General features: G+C 43.4%; 1 protein-coding gene across 1 annotated transcript in view; it reads left to right on the forward strand.

Annotated features, from left to right (window-relative positions):
* The first annotated feature begins 490 nt into the window (after positions 1-490).
* The window catches only part of NDRG1 (N-myc downstream regulated 1), a 55,375-nt gene continuing 35,104 nt past the window's right edge, over positions 491-20,761 (forward strand). The window contains exons 1-3 of the mRNA XM_075352846.1: positions 491-584; positions 11,596-11,670; positions 15,248-15,283. Coding sequence (XP_075208961.1) covers positions 11,605-11,670; positions 15,248-15,283 — 102 coding nt within the window. The 5' untranslated portion in view covers positions 491-584; positions 11,596-11,604. The remainder of the gene's footprint in view (positions 585-11,595; positions 11,671-15,247; positions 15,284-20,761) is intronic.

A 20,761-nucleotide genomic window follows, 5' to 3' on the forward strand; every position in this document is an offset into this window, starting at 1 on the left:
AAGCTCTAGTGACCTCCAGGCCCATGAGAGTTAAGCCAGTGCTGGAAAATAATAGTGGCCACACAAAATACTGACAATTTAGGTATAATTTGGCCATTTTCATTTAGAGGTGTACTCACTTTTGTTGCCAGCGGTTTAGACATTATTGGCTGTGTGCTGAGTTATATATACTGTATACAAGCTGCACACTGACACTGCACATTGTAGCACAGGGTCAGATCTGCAGAGCTGTCCCAGGATGAGATAGAAATGTGAAGGGTGTACTCACTTTCCCGATATACTGTATGTAAACGTATTCTTGTAATATACTGTTCTGTGAATTCCTTTTGATTCTATGATGTGTGTGGATACATTTCCCCCAGCGGTGCGTGCTCGCCCTGCACTGACACATTGCACCGCTCTGCAGCTCAGCGGCGGCTCCCTCCGTGCAGTGTGGGCGGTGCTGGGAGTGTCCGGCCGGGGCTGGGCCCGGGGAGGAGCGGCTCCGGAGCATATAACCCCCCGCACGCCGAGCACCGGATTAGTGAAAAAAAAAGAAAAACATTGAGGAGAGAAAGCGGCATCTGGGGACACGGACAGCGAAGGTAAGAGCCGGGGACTACAACTCCCAGCAGCTGCAGGAGCAGGGCGTACGCACTGCAGACGTGTGCAAGAATATTACATTACGGAAAATTATCCCCTGCACCAGAGCTGGATGGCATGTGTGGCTCCAAAAACTGGTCCTGGGACTGTAGATCCTGGGACTTGTAGTCCTTATTAACCACTGTAGATCCTGGGACTGTAGATCCTGGGACTTGTAGTCCTTATTAACCACTATAGATCCTGGGACTTGTGGTTCTTATTAACCACTGTAGATCCTGGGACTTGTGGTTCTTATTAACCACTATAGATCCTGGGACTTGTAGTCCTTACTAACCACTGTAGATCCTGGGACTTGTGGTTCTTATTAACCACTGTAGATCCTGGGACTTGTGGTTCTTATTATCCACTGTAGATACTGGGACTTGCAGTTCTTATTATCCACTGTAGATCCTGGGACTTGTAGTCCTTACTAACCACTGTAGATCCTGGGACTTGTGGTTCTTATTAACCACTGTAGATCCTGGGACTTGTGGTTCTTATTATCCACTGTAGATACTGGGACTTGCAGTTCTTATTAACCACTGTAGATCCTGGGACTTGTGGTTCTTATTAACCACTATAGATCCTGGGACTTGTGGTTCTTATTAACCACTGTAGATCCTGGGACTTGTGGTTCTTATTAACCACTGTAGATCCTGGGACTTGTGGTTCTTATTAACCACTGTAGATCCTGGGACTTGCGGTTCTTATTAACCACTGTAGATCCTGGGACTTGTGGTTCTTATTAACCACTGTAGATCCTGGGACTTGCAGTTCTTATTAACCACTGTAGATCCTGGGACTTGCAGTTCTTATTAACCACTGTAGATCCTGGGACTTGCAGTTCTTATTAACCACTGTAGATCCTGGGACTTGCAGTTCTTATTAACCACTATAGATCCTGGGACTTGTAGTCCTTATTAACCACTGTAGATCCTGGGACTTGCAGTTCTTATTAACCACTGTAGATCCTGGGACTTGTAGTTCTTATTAACCACTGTAGATACTGGGACTTGTAGTTCTTATTAACCACTGTAGATCCTGGGACTTGCAGTTCTTATTATCCACTGTAGATCCTGGGACTTGCAGTTCTTATTAACCACTGTAGATACTGGGACTTGTAGTTCTTATTAACCACTGTAGATACTGGGACTTGTAGTTCTTATTAACCACTGTAGATCCTGGGACTTGTAGTCCTTATTATCCACTGTAGGTCCTGGGACTTGTAGTCCTTATCCACTGTAGGTCCTGGGACTTGTAGTTCTTATTAACCACTGTAGATACTGGGACTTGTAGTTCTTATTAACCACTGTAGATCCTGGGACTTGTAGTTCTTATTATCCACTGTAGATCCTGGGACTTGTAGTTCTTATTAACCACTGTAGATCCTGGGACTTGTAGTTCTTATTAACCACTGTAGATACTGGGACTTGTAGTTCTTATTAACCACTGTAGATACTGGGACTTGTAGTCCTTATTATCCACTGTAGGTCCTGGGACTTGTAGTCCTTATTATCCACTGTAGGTCCTGGGACTTGTAGTTCTTATTAACCACTGTAGATACTGGGACTTGTAGTTCTTATTAACCACTGTAGATACTGGGACTTGTAGTCCTTATTATCCACTGTAGATCCTGGGACTTGTAGTTCTTATTAACCACTGTAGATCCTGGGACTTGTAGTTCTTATTAACCACTGTAGATCCTGGGACTTGTAGTTCTTATTATCCACTGTAGATCCTGGGACTTGTAGTTCTTATTATCCACTGTAGATCCTGGGACTTGTAGTTCTTCTTAACAACTGTAGATCTTGTGACTTGTAATCTTTATTAACACCTGTAGATCCTGGGACCTCTAGTTCTTTTAGCAGATGGGTAAAGTCCTTGGGATTACAAAGGAGCCTGAATAAGGGGGGGAGGGTTAGAGGCCTCTTCTCTTTTTGAGGCAGCCACATCCATAAGACAGCACTGGAATGATGGGCATTGCTTAGTTATACACCCAGATGTAGCAGAGCTGAAGGGGTTGATGTGGAAGAGCTGCCGTCAGTCCTATGTAAGTCCACATGTAGCTGTGCAGTGTGACAGGCTCAGCTCTGCTACATCAAAAAGTGTGAGGAGCTGGAGGGAAAGAGGCCTGGAGAATAGAGGAGACCTGTGTGATGGGAGTCACCCACAATGGAGAGGAAAGGATCAACTATGGAAAAGTCACAGCTTAAAAAAAATATATATCCCTCTATCTCTCTCTATCCCTCTCTCTATCCCTCTCTCTATCCCTCTCTCTATCCCTCTCTCTATCCCTCTCTCTATCCCTCTCTCTATCCCTCTCTCTATCCCTCTCTCTATCCCTCTCTCTATCCCTCTCTCTATCCCTCTCTCTATCCCTCTCTCTATCCCTCTCTCTATCCCTCTCTCTATCCCTCTCTCTATCCCTCTCTCTATCTATCTATCCCTCTATCTCTCTATCACTCTATCCCTCTATCCCTCTATCTATCCCTCTATCTATCCCTCTATCTATCCCTCTATCTATCCCTCTATCTATCCCTCTATCTATCCCTCTATCTATCCCTCTATCTATCCCTCTATCTATCTATCCCTCTATCTATCTATCCCTCTATCTATCTATCCCTCTATCTATCTATCCCTCTATCTATCTATCCCTCTATCTATCTATCCCTCTATCTATCTATCCCTCTATCTATCTATCCCTCTATCTATCTATCCCTCTATCTATCTATCCCTCTATCTATCTATCCCTCTATCTATCCCTCTATCTATCTATCCCTCTATCTATCTATCCCTCTATCTATCTATCCCTCTATCTATCTATCCCTCTATCTATCTATCCCTCTATCTATCTATCCCTCTATCTATCTATCCCTCTATCTATCTATCCCTCTATCTATCTATCCCTCTATCTATCTATCCCTCTATCTATCTATCCCTCTATCTATTTATCCCTCTATCTATCTATCCCTCTATCTATCTATCCCTCTATCTATCTATCCCTCTATCTATCTATCCCTCTATCTATCTATCCCTCTATCTATCTATCCCTCTATCTATCTATCCCTCTATCTATCTATCCCTCTATCTATCTATCCCTCTATCTATCTATCCCTCTATCTATCTATCCCTCTATCCATTCCTCTATCCCTCTATCCATTCCTCTATCCCTCTATCCATTCCTCTATCCCTCTATCCATTCCTCTATCCCTCTATCCATTCCTCTATCCCTCTATCCATTCCTCTATCCCTCTATCCATTCCTCTATCCCTCTATCCATTCCTCTATCCCTCTATCCATTCCTCTATCCCTCTATCCATTCCTCTATCCCTCTATCCATTCCTCTATCCCTCTATCCATTCCTCTATCCCTCTATCCATTCCTCTATCCATTCCTCTATCCATTCCTCTATCCATTCCTCTATCCATTCCTCTATCCATTCCTCTATCCATTCCTCTATCCATTCCTCTATCCATTCCTCTATCCATTCCTCTATCCATTCCTCTATCCATTCCTCTATCCATTCCTCTATCCATTCCTCTATCCATTCCTCTATCCATTCCTCTATCTATCCATTTATCTATCCAGGGATTTTGGATGCTATCACTCTCTGTTATCAGCCATTCAGGGCTGAGGCGAGGCAGCTTCATCCCATTCTGTATCACACTCATTTACTCCTTTACTTTGCCCCTGATTCATCTTTTCTTTTGCTTCTTTTTTTCTTTTTTTTGTCACTATTTGTTGTTATTTTGTGTTTCCCGGAATTCATACGTTTTGCACACTGTCATTTCCTCCTTATTTCTGTTTTCTTCCCTCCCTTGCGCCTTTTTTAGGGTAAAAAGTGACTTGTTCCTGTCGATGTCACAACACTTTAGTGGAGGGGGGGGGGGGCGCAGGATGAGTAAATTTGTGCTAGAATTTAAGGATTTAAAAAATAAAATTCAAAAATGAATCAACAAACACAAATCTGCCCATAACTAAACATAAAACAATAACAAACGCATAATATCAACTTTGAAAATGGCGCCAATTCCGAAAAGATTAAAACAAAAATGAAAAGCAGGCAAAAATAGGCGCAAAGGCGATAATGAATCCCCGTCATGGTTCAGTCCAGCGCCATTTTCAAGATCTCTGCTTGATTTCAGTGAATGGAAAAATCTGCTCATCCTATCACTGGGCTGATGGTTTGCTACAATGTCTGTCTCAGTGCAGAATAGACAATCCTCATCAGCAAGAATTCTCTGATAATTTGCTACAATGTATCAGCAGCTCCTGTATAATGCATGCTCCTGAGTCTGGAGCTGGTATCAGTCTGTCACATGCTGTAATGACTGAGCTTTATTTGTATGGGATCTGATGTTTGATGGATCCTTAGAGGGTCTCTCCGGATAACATAAATACACTGTATTCTGCCCCCTGCGGGGTCTGCACTCCCCATAACACATTATATCCACTTAATCTGGAGAGACCCTTTAATTTTATATATCCACGTCATGTATTAAAGGTCTCTAATACCTGTAAATGGAGACGTCTTTGCAATGTTACCTTTTCTGTTAGTTTAAAACTGTTTCTTGTGGTTTAATGAGCACCAAGAATACAGGTCAGGAGGACCCCATTATTTTAAGGATTATTTGGGGTCATTCAGGCTCAATGGTATAATTGACACAGAGAATTAGTAGAAGCCTGAAGTCAGTGCTCTGGCGCCATCTGGAGGACATGTGTGGATCTGCAACAGATGGGAACCTGCGATTTACCTGAGCTCTCACCTGAGATTATTTGCAGGATTGAAAAATAGCAGAAAACCTTTATTTTTAGGGTCTGCTGCATTATGTGTTAGAGATTTACTGCAGATTTGCCTTTATTTTCTCCATTAATGGACTAGAGGAAGAAGCTCTGTTGCAAAGCTGCAGCCTGTAACAGGCTCCAGAGCTGGATTCATAGCTCTGCTGATAGTTATTGGAAGTAGACGGCAAGCAGGATGGTACATATTCTCCACCAATAGCTTAACTGGATTCCTAGAATATAGGAGGTTAGTATTCCGTGTATTAGATTGTTCAGTGGTTCTAATAGAAAACCCAATTACCTGAAAATTAATGATCAGAACAACTTATGACTCGACCCTGAAAAGACTGAAGCTTTGATTATTCCAAAATTATAACAGGTATGAAAGGATGATACATACTGTAACTCAGGATCAGTAATGTAATGTATGTACACAGTGACTGCACCAGCAGAATAGTGAGTGCAGCTCTGGAGTATAATACAGGATGTAACTCAGGATCAGTACAGCATCAGTAATGTAATGTTTGTACACAGTGACTCCACCAGCAGAATAGTGAGTGCAGCTCTGGGGTATAATACAGAATGTAACACAGGATCAGTAATGTAATGTATGTACACAGTGACTGCACCAGCAGAATAGTGAGCGCAGCTCTGGATAAAGTACTATAATCCTTGTACACTCATAGTGAAGACAACCTGTGTGTAGAGGAGATGTCTTATCTTCGTCTTGCTGCTTCTTTGAACCCAGTACAGTATTAACCAGACATTTCTGCTGAATAATGATTGTGGTTGTGGATTGCAAAACAGAATTCTACAAAAAAGGAAGCTTGTGTCGCTGTTTCTGAGATTTTGGTCAGTGGAGCGATTACGGCTGAGTACAACGTTACACATTAATGAGTGCATTGGATTACAGTAGATAAGTTTATCGTGATCTAAATGGGCGCAGTTTGGCATCAAGTGATACCGGAGTCACCGCAACAAACTGGAAATCCTTTAATCTGGCATCTGATAATCTGGAGTCTGACATTCTGGAATGTAATGTGGCATTTCAAAAGAACTCATATAAGATAATCAGATTATGTGGCTGTTACCACCGAGGATTCACGAGTGCGCAGCGAATACCAGGAATGGAAAAGGGGACATCGGAGCCCAAGAAGAAGGCGGATCAAAGGCGAAACCTGAAGCTCCCAGGCCCTATTGGAAAATCTGAACCAGGCCCTGAACGACTCTGGTCCCATTTATTCTTTTATGTGACGGGGGGTCTGGTCCTTTGTGTCCCATACAGTTGTGAAGTGACTGTCACCGACAGCGGCTCCTGTGTCGAGGCGAGAGCCGCCATTGGAGACGTCTGGGCAGGTGGGGCCGCTGAGAAGAGGCTCCTGCAGACACAGACCATGCACACAACACAGGAGATAGCACTTTTCTTTTCAGACTTCTGTTCACTTGCATCTTCCATAGATCTAGCAGTAATGATTAACCCCTGCAGATCACCGTGTTCCTCCGCTCCTTCCAGTGTCCTTACACCTTTACAAGGTTTGTCACAAGATCTATTAAATGTTATAGGACAAAGGTGAGGAATCCGCTGACAGCGCAACTCCACGTCTCCAAAGTCTGCCGTCGTGTAACAATAACCTCAGTCACGTGCGAAGCGGCACATACGGTGTAGCAGAGCCGAAGTGGTATATCTTCATACAATCAGTATCATGATCAAGTGGTCTTTTTTGTAAATATTTTATATCTCTGTACTGAGCCTGTATTATCCTCCAGAGCTGCACTCACTATTCTGCTGGTGCAGTCACTGTGTACATACATTACTTATCCTGTGTTACATCCTGTATTATACTCCAGAGCTGCACTCACTATTCTGCTGGTGCAGTCACTGTGTACATACATTACATTACTGATCCTGAGTTACCTCCTGTATTATACTTCAGAGCTGCACTCACTATTCTGCTGGTGTAGTCACTGTGTACATACATTACATTACTGATCCTGAGTTACATCCTGTATTCTACTCCAGAGCTGCACTCACTATTCTGCTGGTGCAGTCACTGTGTACATACATTACTTATCCTGAGTTACATCCTGTATTATACTCCAGAGCTGCACTCACTATTCTGCTGGTGCAGTCACTGTGTACATACATTACATTACTGATCCTGAGTTACCTCCTGTATTATACACCAGAGCTGCACTCACTATTCTGCTGGTGCAGTCACTGTTTACATACATTACATTACTGATCCTGAGTTACCTCCTGTATTATACTCCAGAGCTGCACTCACTATTCTGCTGGTGCAGTCACTGTGTACATACATTACATTACTGATCCTGAGTTACCTCCTGTATTATACTCCAGAGCTGCACTCACTATTCTGCTGGTGCAGTCACTGTGTACATACATTACATTACTTATCCTGTATTCTACTCCAGAGCTGCACTCACTATTCTGCTGGTGCAGTCACTGTGTACATACATTACTTATCCTGAGTTACATCCTGTATTATACTCCAGAGCTGCACTCACTATTCTGCTGGTGCAGTCACTGTGTACATACATTACATTACTGATCCTGAGTTACCTCCTGTATTATACACCAGAGCTGCACTCACTATTCTGCTGGTGCAGTCACTGTTTACATACATTACATTACTGATCCTGAGTTACCTCCTGTATTATACTCCAGAGCTGCACTCACTATTCTGCTGGTGCAGTCACTGTGTACATACATTACATTACTGATCCTGAGTTACCTCCTGTATTATACTCCAGAGCTGCACTCACTATTCTGCTGGTGCAGTCACTGTGTACATACATTACATTACTTATCCTGTATTCTACTCCAGAGCTGCACTCACTATTCTGCTGGTGCAGTCACTGTGTACATACATTACATTACTGATCCTGAGTTACATCCTGTATTATACTCCAGAGCTGCACTCACTATTCTGCTGGTGCAGTCACTGTGTACATACATTACATTACTGATCCTGAGTTACATCCTGTATTATACTCCAGAGCTGCACTCACTTTTCTGCAGATTTTAGACTTGCCATCTCTGATATCTGCACACTGGTTTTGCTCTGTGTGTTTGGTCAGTATACAGTTTTTTGCAGTTGTTGCACAATATGGGGAGTTGTAGGGATTTAAGTTGACAGTGTAAATGAATTGCATTCTGGTCTTCTCCAGTGGTCGGGTTATGCTGGGGATTGTAGTGTTCTTTGTTTACTTTATCATAGAAATCCTTCAAATAAAAAAAAAAAAAAAACGTTTATTTGCCAGCTTGTTACTTTCCGCTGATACATTGTGGGTCTGGTGGATTCCTCTCGATGCTTTTTATGATCCTGGATCATTACCAAATATTTGCTTTTCCCCATTTTTGGTTTTCTGCAGATTGTAATCAAGATCCTGACATTTATATATATCCTGCTGCAGAAATCTGCGGAGCGGATCTTTTCCATAACGTCTGGGGATGATGATAACATTCTTCCAGGAGTCAGTTTAGCTTTGACCCTAATTATCGTATTCATTATGTGCGAGACTGGACTCTCTGGACTTCACAGATCAGGGTCCTGATAAATATAGTAGTTATATTCTTGTATATAGGGGCAGTATTATAGTAGTTATATTCTTGTACATAGGGGCAGTATTATAGTAGTTATATTCTTGTATATAGGGGCAGTATTATAGTAGTTATATTCTTGTACATAGAGGGCAGTATTATAGTAGTTATATTCTTGTACATAGGGGCAGTATTATAGTAGTTATATTCTTGTATATGGGGCAATATTATAGTAGTTATATTCTTGTACATAGGGGCAGTATTATAGTAGCTATATTCTTATACATAGGGGCAGTATTATAGTAGTTATATTCTTATACATAGGGGCAGTATTATAGTAGTTATATTCTTGTACATAGGGGCAGTATTATAGTAGTTATATTCCTGTACATAGGGGCAGTATTATAGTAGTTATATTCTTGTATATAGGGGCAGTATTATAGTAGTTATATTCTTGTACATAGGGGCAGTATTATAGTAGTTATATTCTTGTACATAGGGGCAGTATTATAGTAGTTATATTCTTGTATATAGGGGCAGTATTATAGTAGTTATATTCCTGTACATAGGGGCAGTATTATAGTAGTTATATTCTTGTATATAGGGGCAGTATTATAGTAGTTATATTCTTGTACATAGGGGCAGTATTATAGTAGTTATATTCTTGTATATAGGGGCAGTATTATAGTAGTTATATTCTTGTACATAGGGGCAGTATTATAGTAGTTATATTCTTGTACATAGGGGCAGTATTATAGTAGTTATATTCTTGTATATAGGGGCAGTATTATAGTAGTTATATTCTTGTACATAGGGGCAGTATTATAGTAGTTATATTCTTATACATAGGAGCAGTATTATAGTAGTTATATTCTTGTACATAGGGGCAGTATTATAGTAGTTATATTCTTGTATATAGGGGCAGTATTATAGTAGTTATATTCTTGTACATAGGGGCAGTATTATAGTAGTTATATTCTTGTACATAGGGGCAGTATTATAGTAGTTATATTCTTGTATATAGGGGCAGTATTATAGTAGTTATATTCCTGTACATAGGGGCAGTATTATAGTAGTTATATTCTTGTATATAGGGGCAGTATTATAGTAGTTATATTCTTGTACATAGGGGCAGTATTATAGTAGTTATATTCTTGTACATAGGGGCAGTAATATAGTAGCTATATTCTTATACATAGACGCAGTATTATAGTAGTTATATTCTTGTACATAGGGGCAGTATTATAGTAGTTATATTCTTGTACATAGGGGCAGTATTATAGTAGTTATATTCTTATACATAGGGGCAGTATTATAGTAGTTATATTCTTGTACATAGGGGCAGTATTATAGCAGTTATATTCTTGTACATAGGGGCAGTATTATAGTAGTTATATTCTTGTATATAGGGGCAATATTATAGTAGTTATATTCTTATACATAGGGGCAGTATTATAGTAGTTATATTCTTGTACATAGGGGCAGTATTATAGTAGTTATATTCTTGTATATAGGGGCAGTATTATAGTAGTTATATTCTTGTACATAGGGGCAGTATTATAGTAGTTATATTCTTGTATATAGAGGCAGTATTATAGTAGTTATATTCTTGTACATAGGGGCAGTATTATAGTAGTTATATTCTTGTATATAGGGGCAATATTATAGTAGTTATATTCTTGTACATAGGAGCAGTATTATAGTAGCTATATTCTTATACATAGGGGCAGTATTATAGTAGTTATATTCTTGTACACAGAAGCAGTATTATAGTAGTTATATTCTTCTACAGAGAGGGCAGTATTATAGTAGATATATTCTTGTACATAGGGCAGTATTATAGTAGTTATATTCTTGTACATAGAGGGCAGTATTATAGTAGTTATATTCTTGTACATAGGGCAGTATTATAGTAGTTCTATTCTTGTACATAGGGGCAGTATTATAGTAGTTATATTGTTGTACATAGAGGGCAGTATTATAGTAGTTATATTCTTGTACATAGGAGCAGTATTATAGTAGTTATATTCTTGTACATAAGGGCAGTATTATAGTAGTTATATTGTTGTACATAGGAGCAGTATTATAGTAGTTTATTCTTGTACATAGAGGGCAGTATTATAGTAGTTATATTGTTGTACATAGGAGCAGTATTATAGTAGTTTATTCTTGTACATTGGGGCAGTATTATAGTAGTTATATTGTTGTACATAGGAGCAGTATTATAGTAGTTATATTCTTGTACATAGAGGGCAGTATTATAGTAGTTATATTGTTGTACATAGGAGCAGTATTATAGTAGTTTATTCTTGTACATTGGGGCAGTATTATAGTAGTTATATTTTTGCACATGGAGAATATTATTTATAAAATGTATATGATATTTTAGTATTCTAGTTATATTTTTGTATTTAGGAAAGGATCAATAGGGGTGGAGGGTTATCCAGTAATTTCTCAAGTGGTGGGGATTTTTTGTTATTTCAAAAAGAAATAACAAATTATTACAATTCCTGCATAGTCAATATTAAATTGTATGAATTTTTTGTTACTTATTTATTATTTTATTTTTTTTTGTGACTCACTTTATCGTTCTTATTATAATTAGTGACATTTGTTTTCTTCTTTTTCAGACTCTCAAAATGTCCACACAGCTCCAAGACATTAGTTTCGGGGAGGGGAAGCCGTTGCTGGTGGAGAAGGAAGAGGTAATTGTGATTAGATCCTTCCATCACGTATTAGATGAGCGGCAGTGTTGCGGTATCGGCAGAGACTTCTTTCTCCAGATCTTATAGTTACCGGATGTTTTTGCCAGCGCATGTGGATATGAGCAATTTCTTAGGAATCTTGTGTGTAAGCCGGGCCTCCTGCGGGGTGCACGGCACAGAAAGCTACGAGTACAAGATCCCAGGCCATAAAATGAGGTCCAGATCTGAATGTGAATCTACACCACAGCTGAATGCGAATTTACTAACTAGATCGGGCTCAAACAAATCAGTTTAGATCCCAGAGCAGCCCCAACGGTAGACCACCTTCTTGGTTTCACAAGCACCAAAGAGGACATCCTGGCTAGTGATGGGCAGTCCTGGACTGTAAAAGTCCGGTCCACACAGTTTCAAAAGTGCCCGAGTGCTGGAACCGTGCCCAGAATTCTCAGGGAACTCCGGCTAATGATCGGGGACCGGCAACTCGGGAAATAAAAATAAAGCATGCGTGCTATTCTTCCGAGTCTACGGCGTGGCTGTAACTGCTTCAGGGGCCAATCCCTCTTCCTCGGGGGCCGCTCACTCTTTTTTTCTTTTTTTTTTCCGGGGCCCGCTCACTCTTCTTCCGGGGCTGCCCTCTCTTCTTCTTCCGGGGCTGCCCTCTCTTCTTCTTCCGGGGCTGCCCTCTCTTCTTCTTCCGGGGCTGCCCTCTCTTTTTCTTCCGGGGCTGCCCTCTCTTCTTCTTCCGGGGCTGCCCTCTCTTCTTCTTCCGGGGCTGCCCTCTCTTCTTCTTCCGGGGCCGCCCTCTCTGCTTCTTCCGGGGCCGCCCTCTCTTCTTCTTCCGGGGCCGCCCTCTCTTCTTCTTCCGGGGCCGCCCTCTCTTCTTCTTTCGGGGCCGCCCTCTCTTCTTCTTTCGGGGCCGCCCTCTCTTCTTCTTTCGGGGCCGCCCTCTCTTCTTCTTCCGGGGCCGCCCTCTCTTCTTCTTCCGGGGCCGCCCTCTCTTCTTCTTCCGGGGCCGCCCTCTCTTCTTCTTCCGGGGCCGCCCTCTCTTCTTCTTCCGGGGCCGCCCTCTCTTCTTCTTCCGGGGCCGCCCTCTCTTCTTCTTCTTCCGGGGCCGCCCTCTCATTAGCCTCATACATATTCACTTTTTCCCCCACCCACCGGCAGTCCTGACATCTATGATTGGTTGCAGTTACACGCCTCCAACCTGTGTGACAGTGTCTGATTGCTTCCAATCACAGTCCCTGTCTGCGGGTCACTATCGTAGTATGAAAATAAATAAATAAATGAATTGGCATAGGATCCCCCCGCATTATGATAACCAGCACATATAAAGCAGACGGCTGCAGCCCCCAGCTGTGCGTTTATTTTGGCTGTGTATCAAAATAAGAGGAACGGCATGCACCTTTTTTTTTTTTTTTTTTTTTTTTTTAATTATATTATTTAAATAAATCATTTTAAAAACTGGCATCCAGTCCTCCCAAACTGACACCCAGCCATGATAAAACCCGACAGCTGCAGGCTGGTATTCTCAGGCTGGGGAGACCCATGTTTATTGAACCCCACTCAGCCTGAAAATAGCAGCCTGAGCATGGTAGTGCCCACTCATCACTAGTTACCAGTACTGAGCACCTGTGCATGGTAGTATCCACTCATCACTAGTTACCAGTACCGACCACCCGAGCATGGTAGTGCCCGCTCATCACTAGTTACCAGTACTGAGCACCTGAGCATGGTAGTATCCACTCATCACTAGTTACCAGTACCGACCACCCGAGCATGGTAGTGCCCGCTCATCACTAGTTACGAGTACTGAGCACCCGAGCATGGTAGTGCTCACTCATCACTAGTTACGAGTACTGAGCACCCGAGCATGGTAGTGCCCGCTCATCACTAGTTACGAGTACTGGGCACCCGAGCATTTTAGTGCTCGCTCATCACTAGTTACGAGTACTGAGCACCCGAGCATGGTAGTGCTCGCTCATCACTAGTTACTAGTACTGAGCACCCGAGCATGGTAGTGCCCGCTCATCACTAGTTACGAGTACTGAGCACCCGAGCATGGTAGTGCCCGCTCATCACTAGTTACGAGTACTGAGCACCCGAGCATGGTAGTGCTCGCTCATCACTAGTTACTAGTACTGAGCACCCGAGCATGGTAGTGCCTGCTCATCACTAGTTACGAGTACTGAGCACCCGAGCATGGTAGTGCCCGCTCATCACTAGTTACCAGTACTGAGCACCCGAGCATGGTAGTGCCTGCTCATCACTAGTTACGAGTACTGAGCACCCGAGCATGGTAGTGCCCGCTCATCACTAGTTACGAGTACTGAGCACCCGAGCATGGTAGTGCCTGCTCATCACTAGTTACGAGTACTGAGCACCCGAGCATGGTAGTGCCCGCTCATCACTAGTTACGAGTACTGAGCACCCGAGCATGGTAGTGCTCGCTCATCACTAGTTACTAGTACTGAGCACCCGAGCATGGTAGTGCCTGCTCATCACTAGTTACGAGTACTGAGCACCCGAGCATGGTAGTGCCCGCTCATCACTAGTTACCAGTACTGAGCACCCGAGCATGGTAGTGTCCGCTCATCACTAGTTACGAGTACTGAGCACCCGAGCATGGTAGTGCCCGCTCATCACTAGTGACAGAGGATTTTAACTGACATGATCCTGGTGAGCCATCGATTCGGGCACCTCCTGTCTTTCCTTTTTAATGTACCCCCTTATGATCTCTATGCGACAATCATTTACCATGGCCTCATATGAGATCATTAATATCAGTATATTCTTCAATACCATTCTTACCCTTCATACTGAATTTTGCTGTATATAGCACAAATGATTGCAAGTTCCAGTCTCTTATGGAGAGAAATATAAAATAATAAACCTTTAAGAATAAAAAAAAAAAAAAAAAAAATTTGCCCACCCTCTTTTTCATAATTTCAAAATATATTTTATAAATTTATAAATGAAAAAAAAAATATTTATATTTGATAAAGTCCAAACTATCAAAATAGTAAATTATTTAAACCAGTGCCCACCCCTCCAAAAAAATTTTGTCACCGTTCACAAAAAAGTGCAATAATTGAAAAATATGTCATAGTAATGAAGATATCACCTTACCACACAAAAAAACCCCATATTCTCATATAACTCCATCGATAGAAAAATTTAAAAAAAAATGGTCTCGGTGACATTACCCGAAAACTTTTTTAACCATTAAAACATAAAAAAACCCCTATATGTATACTGACTTTTAGGCTCTCGGCAGGTTTATTTTCACCATTCAATGAACATCGTAAAAGCGAACCCACCCAAAAAAAGCAATAATTGAATTGCGTCTTTTTTTTTCACCATTTCATCACACTTGGAATTTTTTTTTTTTTAAACTCGTTTTACATTTTTATATGATGAAAAAATAAAAAAAAATAAAGCCAGTGTGTGTTTTGTGTAAAAATTGAAAGTTTATAGCTTTTGGAAAAAGAGGAGCAAAAAAAAAAATAAAAATAAAAAATCACCCAGCCATCAAGGGGTTAATTTAGAGATTAATTATTTTTTTTTCTTTATTTTCTAGGGAATTACAGTATTACTACAAGAATATGAGATCCGGGTGAGTTCTATTCTATGTGTTTCTATTTACTCTCATGTTTTTTGTTGTTACTTATTGTGGGTTTTTTTTTTCCTTTTTGGATTATAATATTGGTAAAAGGGGCATGAAAGAGCCCCTCACCCTCTCCAAGCTTCCCCTTTGACCAGTCATGCAAACTCCTCATGATAACGCCTGCTGAAGAATGCTACTGTGTGGCGGTATTATGTGACTACTGTATGGCGGTATTATGTGACTACTGTATGGCGGTATTATGTGACTACTGTATGGCGGTATTATGTGACTATATAGGCGGCATGGTGGCTCAATGGTTAGCACTGCAGTCTTGTGGTGGCTCAGTGGTTAGCACTGTAGTCTTGTGGTGGCTCAGTGGTTAGCACTGCAGCCTTGCAGCGCTGTGGTCCTGGGTTCAAATCCCACCAAGGACACCATCTGCAAGGAGTTTGTATGTTCTCTCTGTGTTTGCGTGGGTTTCCTCCGGTTTCCTCCCACAATCCAAAGACATTCTGATAGGGACTCTAGATTGTGAGCCCCAATGGGGACAGTGTTCCTGATGTATGTGAAGCGCTGTGGAATTAATAGCACTATATAAATGAATAAAATTATTATTATTGTATGGCAGTTTTATGGAAGAGATATATTTGTCTTTCCTCTTGGTGTGAGGTATCCAGCATTATAAAAATAAAAAAAACCATGATTTCATGATACTCTGCCTGGAGATGTTTATAGAATGTGTATGTATGTGGCCACCTAGTGGTTGTAATGTGAACTGCAGCCTGTCAACTGTTTTGCTAATCTGTTGTGATGATATTTTGTGAGAAATAGGATGTTTTTGTTTTTTTATACCACTCTGAAGAGAAAATAAACTCTTATATCGCATGCTCCTTTTATATAGACGTATACAGAAGTTTTATGTGTGGCAGTTTAAAGAGAACCAACCAGCAGGATGTTGCTATATGAGGTAAAGCCCGTGCTATACTGGTGCTAAAATGTGGGATCCAGTGATACCTTCAGTTATGAGATTGGATGTTTTATTACAGTAATACTTGCAAGTAAAGTTAGAGAAATGCACAGTTATTTGATTGACAGGTGCAACAGGGGGGGAATATGGTGAGTTTGAGTTTTCCTGTCTTTTTCCTGTCCTTCCTCCTGCTGTGGCCGTCACTGGCGCCTGCTCATTAGTATTTGAGTATTCCGATGGAATCGTCATCTGCTCATAGCGCTGTCTCCGGTGCCATCTTTTCGAAAACTGTTTTCCTTCATTGGCCTGATGGGTGCATTACACGAGGGCAGCGCATGTGTCCTCGCATCCTAAGACATCGTTGTGACCGTGCAAGCGCGCAACAGAAGTGGAGACAGCCAACCCCCAAGATCAGCTCCCTCCGCATCCAGTATACAAGCCGCACACTTCAGAGGAGAGCAGTGAGTTGATTTGGGGGGCGGTCTCCATTTCTGTTGTGACTGCGCGCACTCCCATGATCACAACAAGAGTTGAGGATGCGAGTGCGCATGCGCCATCCTTGCATTGTGCATTCATCAGGCCAATGAAGGAAGACAGAGTCTTCACTAAGATGGTACCGGAGTCGGCGCCTGCGCATAGCATTATCTCCGACACCATCTTTGTGAAGACTCTATCTTACTTCACTGTCAAGGATGGCGCATGCGCACTCGCATCTTCAGCTCTCGTTGTGATCATGGGAGTGCACTCAGTCACAACAGAAATGGAGACCGCCCCCCAAATCAACTCACCGGTCTCCTCTGAAGCGTGTGGCTTGTATTCTGGGTACGGTCATGTGAAGGGTGTTGATTTTGGGGGTTGGCTGTCTCCACTTCTGTTGTGACCACGCGCGCTTGAACGGTCACAACAGATGCAAGGGCACATGCGCCGCCCTCGTGTCACGCATCCATCAGGCCAATGAAGGAAAACAGTTTTCAAAAAGATGGCACTGGATACATCGTCAGCTCTCGTTGTGACCGCGCAGGTGTGCACGGTCACAAAAGTGGAGGCCGTCAGCCCCCAAGATCAGCTCCCCACTGATGACCGCACACTGTACCCAGAAAACGAGCTGCACACTTCATAGGAGACCGGCAAGTTGATTTCTGGGCGGTCTCCAGTACTACTGTGACCGCGCGCACTCCTGAGGTCACAACAAGAGCTGAGGTTGCAAGGGCGCATTTGCCGCCCTCACATCGCACATCCATCAGACCAATGAAGGAAGACAGTCTTCACAAAGATGGCGCCGGAGACAGCGCTATGCGCGGGCGCCGACTCTGGTGCTATCTTAGTGCAGCGTGTGCTGCAATACTCATAAATGCTAATGAGCAGGCGCCAGTGACAGCCACAGGGGGGAGGAAGGACAGGCGGGCGGACAAAATCGGGAATAAATAACAACACTCGACCCCCATATTCCCGCCCTATTGCATCTGTCAATCAAATAACTACATTTCCCTAACTTTACTTGAAAATATTACTGTAATAAAACACCCAATCTCATAACTGGTGGTATGGCAGGATTCCGCATCCCAGCACCAGTACAGCACTACCTTTACCTCATATAGCAAAATCCTGCCGGTTGGTCCTCTATAATGTTGGCACTGCATGGCAATATTACAGAAGCGCTGTACGTCACTGTAATTTAGGCACATAAGGCAGCATGATAGTGGCACCATATGGCTGTATGCTAGAGACCTTTCAGTTGATGGTGCTGTACTAGCGTCTACTCTTCCATCACATTTGTATGCGTAAAAGTGCACTTGAATATATCAGGCTCAGGAGCTGAGACCGCCCTGTACACGGTGGCTGTCGGCTGTGTCCAACAGCTGACGCCTTCCTGTAACTTCCAGTAATTTAACCCCTTAGGTGCTACGGTCAATAGTGACCGCAGCATCTAAGCAGTCAGGCATAGCCAGTATTGGCTGTCAGGTGCCTCTTGAAAATGCCTACGTTTGCCGTCTTTGTGCTCTTTTATGAGGGCTTATTAGGTAACCGATAAAAACACAAAGCACCGCAAGGAACCATTTAAGGACCTCCAAGCCAAAAACAATTGGAGTACTGCAGTGCTTTGTATCCGAGGTCAAAGTGATCGCAAGTTGGGAGTTTAATAGGAAAGCTTCACTATTAATTTTTCTTTAAAATTGGAGGGTTAATGGGAATTGAAAAATAAAAAAAGAAGAAAATGACTGCTCAAACCAAGCACAGGCGCTCGGTGCAGCTTCTGGTTCAGCGCAGGGTTGCTCCAGTGAGTGTCCATGGATTACATCTGCCTTGATTGACCGCTTTGGCATTACGGGAGTAAGTGAAGACCTAGAAAACAAGTAGCGATAAGGTGCATTGAACTGCTCAAACCAAGCACAGGCACTCGGTGCACCCTTGTTTACTAGGTCTTTTCTTACTCCTGTAATGCCAGAGCTGTTAATCAAGGAAGAGGAGGACGGATGTAGTGTCCTGAGGGTCTCAGGGGCGCTACATAGAAAAATGGGAGTTGTAGTGCCCAGGGATATGGGGTACTCGGTCCCGGGGATGGGAATGGGAATGTCACTCTGGTGGCCGTTGCCCGGTCCCGTGCTCTGGGCCCCTTTTGTTAATGGGGGGTATTTACAGGGGAGATAAGAGTTTTTATCATGTGACACCACCTGCGGGTTGCGGTTAAGGATGGAGAACCGCCGCTGCTGAATGTGGGTACTCCCAGAGCTGATGGTAGTGGCAGCTGTGATGGTAGGCCCTCCTCAGGTAGGGCTGTGCCTGGGAGATGTGACGGGGGAAATAATGGAGACCACACCGGGTTGTCTTTAACAGTCTCTACTCACTTGGACCCAGGAGTTGCTGGTTCAGGTCCCTTGGAGGACCGGTGCCAGTGTAGTGACACAGGTTGCTCTGTCCCCGGCACTCTCAGTTGATTGGGTCCCTGTAGCGTGGAGCGTTTGGGGGCCCTGACTGTCCCTTTTGGGGTACAGTCTCCTCCGTACGGCGAGCAGTGCGGACCCTGTGGGGAGGTAAGTGTCCGAACCCCGATCCTAGTTTACTGCTGATGCCCCCGGATTATTTGGTTCGGTGAAGTCCGTGAAAGTGCCCTCACCGGGCAGGTATTTGCCAAACAGTCTAAAACTTGCGCTTGCCCTAGGGCCCTGTGCCCCGTGCGTGCTCCGGTCCCAGCGGTATCTCCAGTACCTGACCTGGCGACCTCTCTCCTGTGTCACCGTTACACGAACCCAGCTCAGGCACGTCCGCACACCTCTCGACTGACTACTGACTGACTGACCCCTCCCACCAGGCTGGCTAAACCCAGGGACTCGTTCCCATGGCGACCATCCCCTTACATGGTTAACCCTTTATGCCCAGTGTGGAGTGGAGAACAAGGATTTTGGTCGTGTTTTGATGGAATCGGCACTGGTACCCCAGGTCCCAGGGGGTAGGTCCTGCATCCCCAAGAGGATGCAGTTCCCTGTAGTGCCCTGAGGGTCTCAGGGGCGCTACACGGAGGTGGGTGGAAAACTAGTGGGTGGGATGGTGCACGGAAAGATTCAGCCACACCAAGGGGCTGACAAACTCTCCTTGAACCCCTTTAAGCTGATAGTATGGGTCTTACTGCCAAGATCTGGGGTTTATTTGGCAATTTACAGTTGTCCTGAAGAGTTACATTGTGCAAGCGCTGGATTATTTGTATCAAACGCTCATTTATTACTGGGTGAGGAAATCCACAATCCCGGACACTTTGTATCCTAATGGAGCCGGATCAGGCGTCTTTTCCCCGCTCTTCTCTCCAGCTCCCTGGCGTCCCGGTAATAACGATCTCTTGTCCGGTTTGCCCCATGTAAGTGTGTCAGCCGGTGAGGGGAGGCTAAGCCATTTAACCGTTGTTATATCCAGCTCTCTCCAAAGCTGCCATACGTGCAGATCTCCGGAAAGAGCATTTCCACACGATTAGTGTTTATACCGCAGGGCAACGAGCGCTGCTGTGTGACAACGCAGCAAAACACCCGGAGAGTGGGGAACTGCCGCACAAATGTCAGCGGGTGTACACAGCTGGAAAACCTGGGAGGACTAAACCAAAACCATGTGCCCCCAACAGCCGGCATAAACATATCACCGGTCACTAAGAGGTTGAGCGGGGTTTTTACTACAAATACTGAGGCACCCATTATATTACATCTGCACCCATTATATTACATCTGCACCCATTATATTACATCTGCACCCACTATATTACATCTGCACCCACTATATTACATCTGCACCCACTATATTACATCTGCACCCACTATATTACATCTGCACCCACTATATTACATCTGCACCCACTATACTACATCTGCACCCACTATACTACATCTGCACCCACTATAGTCACATCTGCACCCACTATAGTCACATCTGCACCCACTATAGTCACATCTGCACCCACTATATTACATCTGCACCCACTATATTACATCTGCACCCACTATATTACATCTACACCCACTATATTACATCTGCACCCA

This window comes from Anomaloglossus baeobatrachus, chromosome 6 (genome assembly GCF_048569485.1).
Source record: "Anomaloglossus baeobatrachus isolate aAnoBae1 chromosome 6, aAnoBae1.hap1, whole genome shotgun sequence".
Taxonomy (NCBI): domain Eukaryota; kingdom Metazoa; phylum Chordata; class Amphibia; order Anura; family Aromobatidae; genus Anomaloglossus; species Anomaloglossus baeobatrachus.